Here is a 14808-nt window from a genome sequence, read left to right as displayed (position 1 = left end):
GATGTTTTGATCATCTTGCGACTACATGCCACGTTTACATTGAACCTATTCAAATTTTTATTATTTTTCATTTTATTTTTGGCCACTATCCGGTTGTCACAGTCTGTCTCCCTCGTGTTTTTTCAAGGACTCTTATTTTGAAGTTTTCCCCCTGACTACATTTCCCATATTCCACTGCCCTCATCACTTCCATCTGTTCCCTATCATCCTCACCTGTCCTCCATTCCATCATCTGCCCTTGTTTGTATAAACACCCTCCTGTTTTGTTCATCCATTGTCAGTCCTTGAAGTGTTACGTTAGCATGTTTAGCTTTAGTGTTTGTTTCTCAGCGTTTGTTATTAAAGGATTTAAAGTATTTACTTCTGCGTCTCCTCTCTTCCTCTCCAAGTACCCAGCGTTACACCGGTATAGGTTGGGTCTTGTGGAATGCAAGTAAATAGTAACAAATTTCAGATCAGATTTTTTTCCCACATCTGATTTAGGCCACTTTACTATGCGATTTTAAATCTGAATCATATGTGACATCTGGTCTTCTGAACAGACTGAATCTCTTATTTCACCTGTATGCCTAAATGAAGCCATTTTTTGTTTTTGTTTTGAGATGTCAAGCAATTGTGACATTAAGTAGGCATTTTGCAGCAAGGAGACATGTTTTTGTACAAAGATCAAAATAAAATGGTCATAAATCAATATACAAACAGTGAAGTCTCGCTTATTAATGTAGGGGAGACTGGAGTTGGTTATCACACTTTTCATTCTTTGTTCAATATCTCTAGTTAAACAAATGTTACCATACCATAGGTGCAAATGACAGTTTGAGTTTTTGAGTAAAAAAACAAAACAAATGTCAATGTTACCAAATATTGATTGATTTTAGTTCATTAATAACCAAAGTAATGTTGTGCATATGTGCGTTACATTTTCAAGAGAGCCCTGAACAACTGAACTCAACACAAGTTTTTTTATGTCATTAATATGAGTAATTCTTATGCAATTTTACATGATTATATTAATATGATTATGAGTAATATATAATTTGTGGTATGGAATTAAACCATTTTTATGTATATAAACATGTACAAATACACAAATCGCATATATGTATAAAAGTAAAACTTTTTTAATCACAATTTTTTGTAAATGATGTTTAGCAGCTAACATTGCTTATCACAGACTTACAAATCTTACATCAAAATCTAACTGATACATAACACTATAAACTAAAATAAATATACTTGAAAGAAATCTTTCTTGGTAGTATTTTATTTCAGAGGATTCATTTTTGTTTCCACATAGATAAAATGAAAAGTTGTCTTTGCCTTAACAAATTTTAACATTCAAATGCCCCGAAAAAAAATTTGGTGTAGGTCAATAAGATGAACATTTAGATTGAACACTTACAGTATGTGTATTTAATTATGAAATCAACTAAAACAATTGTGCAAACCAGTCTCCCCATATGTTTTGTGATACACTCAAGGCTTGTTTAACATATTATTTAACATTTCTACCATGATGTTTAAGATATGAATGACTACTACAGTATAAAGCACTTTTATCTGTGATGTGCATGTCAATGTTACATGACAGACAGGCCTGGTTTGGTCTAAAATCAACACAGAACATTTAAGTGGTATTAGCTCTAAAATCAAGTATGGTTTCATTAGAGGCATCACGTCAGTGGTTCTCATGTCTCATGACAGACCGTCACGATGTCTAAACTGATGTGATTAATTTTTATCATGCTTTTAGTCATTTGAAGATTAATAGTCCACATTCACTATTTTTCAGCCAGGAAATTCTTCAACAATTCACCTTTTGTGTTCCACAGAAGAAGTCATACAGGTTTGACTTTCCTTCTGATCCTGCTAATTTCTGAAGTACAACTTCATTAGTACATTACTAATGTGTATTTTACAGTCCTATGGATAGATCCCTAATTGATTTTAGACCCACATCCTTGTTTAGTTTGAGATGATAATAAAGATAACTGTGAATGCTGATAATTTTGAGTGACAGCAAGTGTTTTATATTTGCATAAATCCTGTTTCATTTCAAACACAACAGGAAAAAAACAATGTTTAGTTGATTCAAATATAACACCATGGTAATCCATTAGTTGGGTTCCACCTTTTAGTCAAAGCTGACATGGTTCCAAAGAACAATACAATTCACTATAAAAGGATAAGCTCTGTTAGATAGAACACAATAGCTTAAACAGAACATGGATATTGGATCCATGGGGACCGTGATGATGTCCAGAATGTGGATGCTGAGATGGGCCATTTTACTTTTGGGGCTACAGTCAACACAAGCAGGTTAGATTAAAAAAAAAAAAATTTTTTTTGTTTTTAAATGATGCACTCATTTCAAAAGTAACAATATTATTGTAAATATGCATCTTTGTCTTTGCAAAATTATGCAGGTGCTATAATTGAGTACATGGACTATATGTGGCCAACAGTAGCTGGTAAGTATTTCATTGTCTGTTGTGTAGTTAATGTGTGCCTACTAATTGTATTGATTTACGAGATATTAATTGTTAAATGACAAATTCAGCAGATGTTAAGCTAAATCCTTGAACTGTTAAATAAATATTTAGTAATCCAACTGTTCACACAATTGCCTGTGAATTACTATTTAACAATGATCTTCTATTTTTAGTGATCCCCACCACAAAAAATATAATGGTAACTCATGGTAAGATGTCTTTCATAGATTTTTAAATGGTTGAAAATGCCTGTAGAGTGTCAATTCAGTGTTTATTTCAGATGACATTAATAACCCCTCTCTCTTGATTCAGATGAACCGTTTTCCAATCATCAGTCTACGATCTGCAGCACATGGGGAAATTTCCACTTCAAGACCTTTGATGGTTATTTCTTTCAATGGCCAGACACGTGTAACTACGTTCTGGCGATGATGTGCAGCAGTGTTTCTGATTTTAACATCCAAATGCAAAGAAAGATTGTAAATGATTCAATCAGTTTCAGCACAGTCACAGTGGAGTTGGAGGGGACAGTCATCAAACTTAGTAATGGTAAAACCACCATGGATGGCCAAGTGTGAGTTTATTTTTATACAAGGTTTAAAATTATGGATTATAATTGAAAATATTAAATATATATATATATATATACGCTGATATGATTTAGACCAGGACCACATAATTGGGTTTTTTTTTATCACCAATTCACAAGGGTAGTTTGCTATAGTACTTGAGCATTTGCTTCAGTGTTATCAAGCTGATTGCAACTTGTACTCTACCAGGTAAAGACATAGCAACATACATAGGATAAATTCAACTAGTTTGGTTAACCAACAATTAAAAACACATTGTTCTTAATGTACTGTATATAAGGTCTAAAATCTAAGCTCTTTCAACAAATGTTTCTTTTGTTGAGTGTTGAAGTTTTCTGTATCTTGCTTTGACAGGGTGTCTAATGCAACCTATAAGTATGGAATTACAATCGAGCTAAGCGCATCAAGTGTTAAGATCTCTAACAAACATGGATTGACTGTCATTTGGGAGGAAGGTCACTCTGTATTGGTATGCTATGTGATTTCTGTATTTAAATATATATGATTACTGTAAAATTTGTGATGAACCTACTGTATGGCAAAGAACATTAAACAGTATATGTTTATGTACGTATCAAAAAATAATGACACAGAAAAACATTCAACCAACTGTCTTTTCAGTCATCTTTTATAGTACTTACTCTATCAGATGCATCTTCAACAGCTGAATATCTACAGTACTTCTTCTAACGTTACTGCAATAAAGATTGCTTTTCACTCCTTTCCCCCCTCCTTTTAAGTAATTTATGTTTTTTGTCATAGATTCTCAAGTATTAATATTTTAATGAGATGCACAGAAAATGTATCATGCATTTTAACATTTTAATATTTCAACATTTTCTAACCATATTAATTATATGATGTTCCAGATTGAACTTCCCCTAAAGTACCAAGACAAGATCTGCGGGCTGTGTGGAAACTTCAATGGAGACGACACTGATGATTTAAGTGTTGATGGTAAACCTCATATTTTAAAATCACCTACTAAATTTATCTTGTTTCAATTTAAGTTGAGTGATTACTGATCACTTTTAAACATTCGCCATGTTTTAAATCTCTTTGAGTTGCACAGTAGCATATTTTGTCATCATTAGGGATGTCAAGGTAATCAAGGTAATAGGATACAAAAAAAATATAAAGATATTATAAATATAAGATAGTATTTTATAGGCCTACTGTATTGGGAGCGCTGATTAGTGCTGTTTTCGAACGCTCGTGTGCATTCTTGCACGTCTGCTTATTAGAAAAATATTTGCGGGAACTTGGTCTTTCCCAGGTTTTATTGGGCTAAGGTCTGTATACAGTCAGTTCAAAAAACATTCACAAGGTAAAGAGAAAACCACTCACTGCTTTTGGCTGGATAATTTCTTAGAATTTTCACCCAAAAAAACTTAAAACACCTTGCTTAGAATTTGTTTATTTTTTGTTTTCTTTGTCTAAAATAATTGAAAGATTTGAAGCAATGTTAACTTAAATGAGCAGCCTACTTTCAGACTATCTGCCATCATTTTACTTTAATTTGTTAATCTGTAAATCAATATTTTACTTACATTACAAAATTAAACTAATTTAAATTGTTAAATAAATAGTTAAAAAGGAGTGTGTTCAATTGCATCGTGAGGTTTCGTTAAGTTTCACTGGTATTTGTATCCAATACTTTGTTATCCTGATGTCATCCCTAAACATGCAAGGTCTGTTCCAAAACATAGTGAGCGTTTTAAGCCATAATATTGTGCGCTTCTGACGAGAAGGCTGTTCCAAAAGGTAGGAACCTTAATGCGGACTCCTAAGATGTCTTGTTTTGGGCAAATACTAAAGGTACCATCATAAGTATTCTTCCCTGGGTAAACAATCCCAGAATGAACTGTGATGACCTTGGTGTAAAAATAAATCTAAAATGATGGACAAAGCAAGAGAAATTTTGATCATAAATATAATTATAATCCATTTTATATATATATATATATATATATATATATATATATATATATATATATATATATATATATATATATGTATGTATATATATATATATATGTGTATATATATAAATATATATATGTATATATATATGTATATGTATATATATACATATGTATATGTATATATATATATATATATATATATATATATATATATATATATATAAAACAATAGAAACTGACTATTTTACCCAAAATATGTGTGTTCAATATATATACAGTATATGCTCATTAGAGTATTCTGTTGTGTCATTCCTCTCATATCACCTCTATAGAGAGCAACAGTCTGGTTCCAGAACTAAAAATCCCATTCATTTTTCAGAAGAATTGATTGTCATTGACAACTTATAAACCTATAAAGACAGACCTACCATGAGCTATGAGGTTGTTCATCGATAGTATAAGTTTCCATTTAAGCCATAAGTCTGTATAATTTCAACTTCATTGTTTAAACATTGTGTTTGATAGTGGTATTTCTGGTAAACAACTACATTACCCATGGTCCAGCAGAGAAAGCTTGACCAATCAGAGAACAGCTGCCAACATAGCCCACAAAATGTGCTTAGGAGCGACGGCCCACTCCCAAACCGATCAGTCTCCCTTCACCCATAAAATCCTTATATATTTGTACAAGTCTGAATATATTGCAATAAACATTCTATACTTATAATCAACAACCTAAAATCAATAGTTTTATATATTTCCATCGTTTTTATTCAATTATGTCTTTATTAAAGATTGTAGTATGTGCCCTTGTGAAAGATGGTGAGTACACAGTATTGTACCTTTGTCTTTTTGTCTGATTTTAAAATACTTTTTTGTGTAGTGAGAATCACACTGGCATGAACTGGGCCTCACACAAGACACCAAATTATGTGGTGATTTTGGTCACCTGTCACTTAAAGTGTTTATTTGTGTGTGTTTATTAATATCAGACGGCCCCTCCCTCCATCCTCGGGGCACCAACTAAGGAGTTTCACCTTAACAGTAAAAGAATTATCCAAATGGACCATTTCATAAATTTGAAATATGTAAATTGAAGGGAGCTGGTCATCTGATTAATCTGAAGGATTCATGAGATTCGGCCTAACTCTTTAGAGCTCTTCTGTATCATCAACACAAGGAACACACCATTTTAATCAAATGAGTTTTATTTATAAAAAGATAAACAAGAATAACTAACAAAACTACAAAATGGTACTACTATTCCTAAAGAATAATATAAATGAATAAGTAAAAAAAAGTGCATTGGATGGAAAGAAGCAAGTGGTTGAGTTGGATGTAGCAATGGCAAAGTATGACTATTATCTTATGGAAAGATAAACTGCCATTTCTCTTTTAATTAATAAGGTGAAAACCTTATTCCTAATTAAACAAATTATGATTATTTGAAAGACATTTGATACACAGGTTATGTAATCTAAAGAACATTAGAAAATCATAAACTGATAGTATACACTAATGCCAAGGTCTCTGGAAAAAGGTTTAGTAGTGATATTTATGTTCTCCTTGATCGATTGATGAGTACGGTGATGGCGACGTCTTCTACTGGGGCTCAGTGCCACGTTACAGTGGGGAAGGAGCTGGATACTGTTTCAACAGCCTTGGATACAAAGTAGCTGAGGAATGCTGATCTCCCGGAAGCACTGAGAGGGGTTTTGCAATCTGGAACATGCAGATATACAGCCCTTATGTCGGTGCAAGATTCATCATTTGGAACATGCAGATGCACGAAGCTTGAAGAGGTTTGCCCGCCAGAGCTAAACCTTGTCACTGTAATTATCCCTGGTATAGGGATTCTGAACTCGCCATTGCAATAGTCTCTTGTAGTGAGACTTGGTACTTGGTCGATCTTCTACTGTTTCTTGGATGGACACTAAGAACGTTGGGTGATCTGTTATCTTCTCTCTCTCTCTGTGAAGCGGAGACTTAGCATGTAGGCTGGTTTGTATTCTGTTTCATCTCCTACCACTCAGGCCAGAGATTCAGAATGTTGATTATTATTCTGTTATTGCTCCCGAACTTGAACAGCTGGGAACTCAGAACAAAGGTGTGGTCATCCGGAGGATAGTTTTATACCTTCCTGATGAGGAGGAGATTTCAGTTTTCAGCCTTCCTGTTTCAGTGTTCTGACTGGGTGTTAAGATCGGAGGTTGAACACCAGGTGTGGCCCATCCTACCTCCTCTGCGTGGAACATTTGTATATTTTAAAGTACATATTGAGAACAGTGTCTTTAAAGTTTTATCTGTGCCTTGTTCCCTTTCCAAACCTCTTCAAAAATACTCTTGGAATTTTTCTGAAGATATAGAGACTAAACATGATATAGAAAGATTAAATATTACATATGCATTCATATATATCTTAACAGTTCAGTTTGTGTGAACTGTAATGTTAATCAAACAACTGCAATTTACATAAATTGTTCTGTGAACAAACATGGAGTGGATGTGTTGCAGTTGGTGTCCATGTTAGGAGTAAAAGTTTGTGTGTAAAGATATGTCTTTGTGACTTCTTTGTTTCAGCATTTTCCACATGGTCATTTAATACATCTTTGAGAGGTCTTGAATAATTTTTATGGTCCTTCTCACCTCTGATCTTATGACAAACCTTAAGATGGGGGGCTTGAGAGGTTGCTAAGAAACCACGGATAGACCAATGAGAAGTCCTTTCCAATGTGTTGTAAGGTCCAGGGCCTTCTTTGTGAAGGATCTGGTAGTTGTCCGAGCATCTTATCTGATGGCTGCGCTTGGCATTTGTTTTTGTTAGTCCTGCCATGATCCAATCATAATGGAGCCACTCTTCTTTGCATTGACAGTTAAGGAGGAGCTCTGCTATAAACTGGCTCCTAGAATGTCATCTGGTCCGATTGTTCACCAAATTTGCCTCAAAACAAATTGTCATGTTGTGATTCAACTCTGATCTTGTTAGTTTGGTTAATGGCTCACAACTCTTTTATGGAGAATATTATATAATTCCTATGCAAATAATGAATGGGGAAATTACTTCTGGAACCCAGGGCGGGCACTGTTGTGCTCTATTAAAATCAGATGCGAGTCGAGCATGTGAGGAGCGCTATTTGAATGTTGTGCAGAGTTGCTGCCTATGTACAGCATTCCAAATTGCTCTGTTATGAGACTCCATTTCAGTTAGGATGCTGCCATAGAAGGCATTTGTCTATGCAGGCTAGATTTTGGAACAGACCTATATTGATAATTTTTATGTCCTATTAACATTTTAATACTTCTCAGGTCCATACACATGGAAGGTGTCTACACAAACTGAATCCTGTGAGGAAGTTGTATTTCAACCCAACGATCAGTGTAAAAACCAGGTATAAACTGAGACAAAGAATTAACTATCTGTTGTCTTTTATTGTTTAAACAAGTTAACAACTGCAACATTGGTACCTTTGTCCATCTCTGAAATTGTTAATTTTTATCTCCCAGACAAGCATTTGTCAGCAGTTTCTCAGCAGTTCAAGTTTTGATGACTGTCATCGTGTGTTGGACATGAATGCATTTGAAAAGGCCTGTGTAAATGACCTATGTCAATGTTTCGGCAACCCTGACTGTCTCTGCAACACACTCACAGAGATTTCAAGACAGTGCACACATGCAGGTGGCAGGCCGGGAAAATGGAGAACACAGCACCTTTGTCGTGAGTATGATTTCTGGAAGATGGCATTGGTAAATAAAAACCAAACAGACAGATGGATAGATAGATTTTCTAGAGCAACAATAATGTACATTAAGTTACTATGTAAGATAATATCTTATGTGCAGCAAAGACATGTTCACAAAAAATGGAATACCTGGAGTGTGGTGGTCCATGCAAGAACACCTGCACAGACCCACAAGGAAGCCTGCTGTGTAAAGAACACTGTGTGAATGGCTGTTTCTGCCCTGAGGGTAAGACATAGTTCACATTAGAGGACAAAGTTTCACTCAGGTAGATCTTAAATATCAGAGCTATTTTTTCTGTCTGTTTTCAATAAAAATCACACCATTTTGTCTACTTTTTGTAAAGGCACTGTGGAAGATGACATCGGTCACAAGGGTTGTATAGATGTGAGTGAGTGCCCATGTGAGCACAATAACATTATATACCAGTCAGGACAGTCATATACGCAAGCATGTAAAACATGGTGAGTCAATCATAGTACAATTTAAACATGCACGTGCTACTCGAATTCGGCAGAACTGACCCATTATAACATCGCTGCTTTACTGCATCAGTGTGTGTGCTGCTGGATATTGGAGTTGCACAGATCGTGAATGTCCTGGAATCTGCTCTGTTGTGGGAGGGTCTCACATCACCACTTATGATGGAAAAAGCTTCACATTCAGTGGCAACTGTGACTATGTCCTCACTAAGGTCTGTGACTTTTAATGCAGCAAATGCTCCTTTACTTTTACTGAATGCTACCCAGTGAAATTATGAGTGATCTTTATGTTTGTTTGTTTGTTTGTTTATGCAGCACTCCAGTGATAGTGATATTGCTGTTCTGGGAAATCTGGCAAAGTGTGATCAGACCCCAGCAGACACATGTTTAAAGTCTGTTACCCTTGTTTTCTCAGGGACCACTGTAAGCACTGTATTTCATTTTCCTATCTTTAATAATTCCTATCTTTGCATCTCAAATATTGAGCTTTAAAAACAATTTTAAAAAACAGTTTAAAAAAACTAAGTGAATGCCATATATTATCTTACCTCCTGCCCTAAATAGTTTTATAAATACATACATAAGTTGCATATAAAATACAGTAGCTTTCACTTATATATTCAAGCAATATCATATAATTTTAAATAACAGAACTGTAATTCAGCCATAGGTATGAGTGCCACAGGTATATAAACAACAGTTCTATAAACAACAAATTAATACTGCCATTTCAGACTAAATTTGGCCACTTTTTCCCACCAACAAAAATAGTTCTAAAAGATGCCAAAACAGAGAATCTTAACCAGAGGTAACAACCTCTTTATTGCTACCACTGGAGAAAGCGAACCGGTTTAAACAGTACATCATTGTTTGCGCATACCAAATTACCCATACAAATGAATGAGTTGAGCGGTCAAGTTAATCCTACCTGCCACAAAATTGTCTATGACTTCCCTTATAAAACAATCATTTCCAAAAAAATGTTGATGATTAGCGGACAGGAAACACTTATAAGCCGTTCCTCTCAAAAGCAGTTTATTCAGCATATTGAAGCATCTCATCCATTGACATCCATTCTAAAAGAGCAGCCTCTTGTCTCCTTGCAGGTGTCCCACCACATTATGTCTTTTTTTTTTCTTTTTTTTTTTTTTTTTTGCTAACCTTGAAGGCTCCATCTAGGGGAGGGGCTCCAGCCAAAGCTTTAAAGGGATAGTTCACCCAAAAATGAAAATTCTCCCATCAATTCTCCCACCACCCTCATGCTATCCCAGATGTGTATGACTTTCTCTCTTTTTATGAACACAAATAAAGATTTTTAAAAGAATATTTCAGCTCTGTAGGTCAGTTAAATGTAAGTGAATGGTAATCAGCTCTTTAAAGCTCCAAAAAGCTGATACACTGAGCATAAAAGTTATCCATAAGACTCCAGTGGTTAAATGAATATATTCTAAAGTGATACGATTGCTTTGGGTGAGAAACAGATCACTATTAAAGTCCTTTTTCACTACAACTATAAGTATATATAATATATATTTTTTATTTTTTTATTTTTTATTTTTTTCAGAATCAGTTTTATGCTGCTTTAATGACCAATACTGGGTCAAATTAAAATTGAGCACATGAAATTTACTAATTTCATTTATTTTATTTTTATTTCATCTAATTTATTTACAGCTTTAGATTTCATATAGCCTACACTGTAAAAGGGGTCATTTTTACTTTGAGGATTTATATATACCTAACATTTTTATTTATTTATTTATTTATTTTACTTTTGTTGGTATAACAATGTAATAAAGTTGATTCAATCATATTAAATTAAGCAGTTAATTTACCACATGAAGAAATGTTTTTCCTAACACAAGCTACCTGACAATTTTTTATATATATATGCAGTATACATATCAAAGGCAAAACACAGTAACAACACATTTTGTCCAAATTGAGTCATGACTGTAAATGTGCTTCATGTTCTAACATCTAAATTATAGGTAATTAGTTTGACTGAAGTAAAAAATATGATTATTACAATATTACTAAATTAGTTATACCACAAAAAGGCAGCTTTGGAAGTCAGATCAAGTAGAAAAGCTTCTTAAGGTTACAACTGCAGGTTACCACATTTTACAGTAATCTTGTGGCAGACAGGTTTGGCTCAACTATACTAAGATTCAGAGAAAATAAACTCGGAAAATTTCATAATAAAAAATTGGCTGAAAAAAAAACTTGAAACTAATTTTCTCAGTTTCAGTGCTGGCAATACTGCATTTTGCCACTGTGGGACAGTACTTGAGAGCAAACAGCAAGAGAAAAACACACTTCGGCTGGTTAACTTTAGATTTTATAAGCTATCTCACCATGCAATAATACATAAATAAATGGTTAATTTTAATTTACCAACCTTTCAGTCAAACTCTGACTGCAAAGAATCAGTGCTAATGTATTATATCTAATACATCATACCATAATATCATCAAAGATCATCATCAAAAACATCAACAGATGCCACATGACAACTTACATTGATTTATGTCACAGTTAAAACATAAGTGGAAAGTATTCTGCCACGAGTTTGAGTGCATGACCAATGACCGGTGGCTAAGATCCATCTCAGGTGAGTGACATGGTCACCATGGAAACGACACTGCATGACCCGGGCTCAGCAGTATTTGAGCAGCTATCATCTCTTAAAAGACTGACCAGTGAATTTTAACATTTGCATTTATTTATACATCTACACATTTGCTGTATGAAACACACAACATAAACCCATTTGCCCCGTGAAAAGGGTATGTGGGAGGAAGTTTAGTTTTATTGGAAGTGAGGGGGACTAGCCCCCGTGCACTCTACGCCCATGCGTCCTAGTTTTGTAATACTAAATCTAAGCACACTTGGAGCAACATTTGTCCAAATTAGAGGACCAGAGCTAATTGTTATATATAGAGACGAGACAAGGGCAGCACACACTTTTCTTCAGTTAAATATTTATTAATTTTGTTTTCATTTCATTGTTTTACTTATAAAACAGATTCGTATTTCCTCCAGTGGGATCGTGACACTGAGTGACAACCAACACAGTCTTCCTTACCGCAAAGGTGGGTTGTCAAAACAGAATTAGAATAGGTTTTCATTAGTCTAGTAAGATTGTTCTTATGAGGATTCCTTCCACTGAAGGATTATAACACTCATGAAGGGCAAAACAATCCCCTCAGACTGAATTGACTTAATATTGATTTCACCTGTAATCTGTAATACAATCTGCAAAATAAGGTCTGCTCCAATCATATGCATACTTGGCTGATCCCAGGATTCTCTTGCCATCTTGTCACTAAATGCTTTGAATCCTCTGTACTATTTTAAGAGCCTATTTAATTGAAGTGACTGACTAAAAAGTACTGGAATTTGTGTTTCTTTATTTTTTACTTTATTTGAAGTGCAAAAGGCACAACAATGTTTTCCTATCTAAAAATAGCTAAATCTTTTGGAAATTTCTTGTCTAACCCCCCCCCCCACCAACCACACACAAAAAAAGGTTGTTATCCCCTGTATTAAGAGTTTCAAAGAGGGGTCCTTAGAGATGCAGTTTGTGTAAAATGAGTAAAGTAGAGGATCAGAGTGTACACAATCTTGTGGTGCCCCTTAAGGATGGGCATGTTTTTCCCTATATCATGAGATCAAAGTAATAAAATGTCAATACATTTCCCAATTTTCCTACTCTGAAAACAGCATCATTAAATTTCTTCTTACCAATTACAAATGAAGATATTCTGTGCATTATTGTTATTACCATAAAAAGCAGTATGGTGATTTAATTGATATGAAATGTTTGTGGCTTGTTTTACCACCTAGTCATATCTTTATCACAGATGGTGTGGTCATCTTCCAGCCCTCTTCCTCTTTCATAATTGCTGATATGAAGAGTCTTCGTCTAGAGATCCAGTTGGCTCCAGTCATGCAGCTGTATATTGTAGCCAGCTCTGAAGAGAGAAAGAAGCTGAATGGTAAGTATGAACAGAAAGCAAATCATTCTGTCCTTTTGATAATTGTCAAAATATGTGCTTGCCAAGACTACTTTCAGTTGGGTCTCTTAGACTATGATCTGTTCTGTGACATGATTTTGGCTTAGCTGTGCTCAGATTCAGAGAAAACGGAGTGATTATATGATTTTGAATCCACATTTGGCGGGTTGATCAAAAAACTTTTAAGCCAATTTTCTAAGTTTCAGTGTTGGTGTAGTTACTGTGTTTTAACTTTGAAGGCAGCACAGTTTTGGAGACTACTGCACCCATATTTAAAAAAACTTGTATCATATAGACATGATAAATACGAATATTCACAGGATAGTCAATTGTTTGTGTTGCACTGTTAATATTGTGTTTCTCTGATATCTTGGTTATACATCATGCTTCTCTCAGGTCTGTGTGGGAACTACAACAATGTCCAAAAAGATGACTTTAAAACAGCATCAGACATTATAGAAGGGACACCAACAACTTTTGTCAACTTTTGGAAACGCGAGATCAGTTGTCCAGATCTTAAAAACACATTTATTTCAGAAAGCCCCTGTAGCATGAGTATGGAAGCAGGTACTCAGTTTTATAAACATTACACTGGTAAAAGACATAATACAAAATGCACTGATGTAATGAAGTTCTGAAAGAGTCTAATATTAGATGATAGGATAAATATATGCTTTGTTGAAATATGCCATAATGTCACATCTGTGTTGCATTTGAATGTTTTTGGATCACATTTCTTGATGTACTACTAGAAAACAATTAACTTTTTATTTTTGTTGAGATTAAAATCTAACTTTGCTAAATATTGGGGCATGCAAAACCATTTTTATTATTTTTCATTTAGAAAAACTAGCTAAAGAATGGTGCTCCCGTCTTACAAAACCAAATGGAATCTTTGCTTCATGTCACTCAGAAATATGTCCTGTGATTTATTATGAAGTGAGTCTTCCTGCCCAAACCATGACGTTTTTTATTATATTTAGTGTAAATTTGTGTACCTTCATGTATGCAATCTGGCTTTCATCCTCTGTAGTGGTGTGTCTATGACACCTGTAAGTGTGCAGATATTAAGAAGTGTATGTGTGCATCCCTGTCCACCTATGCCCACGCCTGTGCTGCCAGAGGAGTCATTCTCAAGGGATGGATGGATTCAGACCCTTGTGGTGAGAGTTACAGTATTTACTGTACATTTTTGTTAATTTTTATGTATAGTTTCTTAGGCTTGCTCTGTTAAACTGCTACTTACAGTATCTTTCTCTGGCTGTACAGACACGATTCCTAATTGTTCAAACAACATGAAGTACTCCTACAGCGTGACCAGCTGTGGAAACACCTGCAGTGCTCTCAGTGGACTGGACTACACATGCAATGTGTCCTACACGCCTTTAGATGGCTGTGTCTGTCCAGAGCGCACCTACCTCAATGAAGGCAGATGTGTGCGTGCTGACCAGTGTCCCTGTTACTATGACAACCAGGTTATAGAGCCATTAAAGACAATCGACATAAATGGTGCAAAATGGTAAATGAGTTCCAAACTTTACAACAATGCATAGTTGACAGAA

At 34.8% G+C, this 14808-nt stretch overlaps 1 protein-coding gene across 1 annotated transcript in view; it reads left to right on the top strand.

Moving 5' to 3' along the window:
• The first annotated feature begins 2688 nt into the window (after positions 1-2688).
• LOC127437368 (mucin-2-like) overlaps positions 2689-14808 on the top strand; it is a 51122-nt gene continuing 39002 nt past the window's right edge. The window contains exons 1-16 of the mRNA XM_051692187.1: positions 2689-2701; positions 2805-3066; positions 3437-3551; positions 3952-4039; positions 8314-8396; positions 8512-8722; positions 8848-8973; positions 9092-9209; positions 9301-9439; positions 9543-9650; positions 12256-12322; positions 13094-13228; positions 13643-13813; positions 14091-14185; positions 14280-14409; positions 14516-14765. Coding sequence (XP_051548147.1) covers positions 2689-2701; positions 2805-3066; positions 3437-3551; positions 3952-4039; positions 8314-8396; positions 8512-8722; positions 8848-8973; positions 9092-9209; positions 9301-9439; positions 9543-9650; positions 12256-12322; positions 13094-13228; positions 13643-13813; positions 14091-14185; positions 14280-14409; positions 14516-14765 — 2111 coding nt within the window. The remainder of the gene's footprint in view (positions 2702-2804; positions 3067-3436; positions 3552-3951; positions 4040-8313; positions 8397-8511; positions 8723-8847; positions 8974-9091; positions 9210-9300; positions 9440-9542; positions 9651-12255; positions 12323-13093; positions 13229-13642; positions 13814-14090; positions 14186-14279; positions 14410-14515; positions 14766-14808) is intronic.

This window comes from Myxocyprinus asiaticus, chromosome 48 (genome assembly GCF_019703515.2).
Source record: "Myxocyprinus asiaticus isolate MX2 ecotype Aquarium Trade chromosome 48, UBuf_Myxa_2, whole genome shotgun sequence".
Classification (NCBI taxonomy): Eukaryota; Metazoa; Chordata; class Actinopteri; order Cypriniformes; family Catostomidae; genus Myxocyprinus; species Myxocyprinus asiaticus.
Note: the sequence above shows the minus strand (reverse complement) of the source record. Positions and strands in the feature narration are given on the sequence as shown.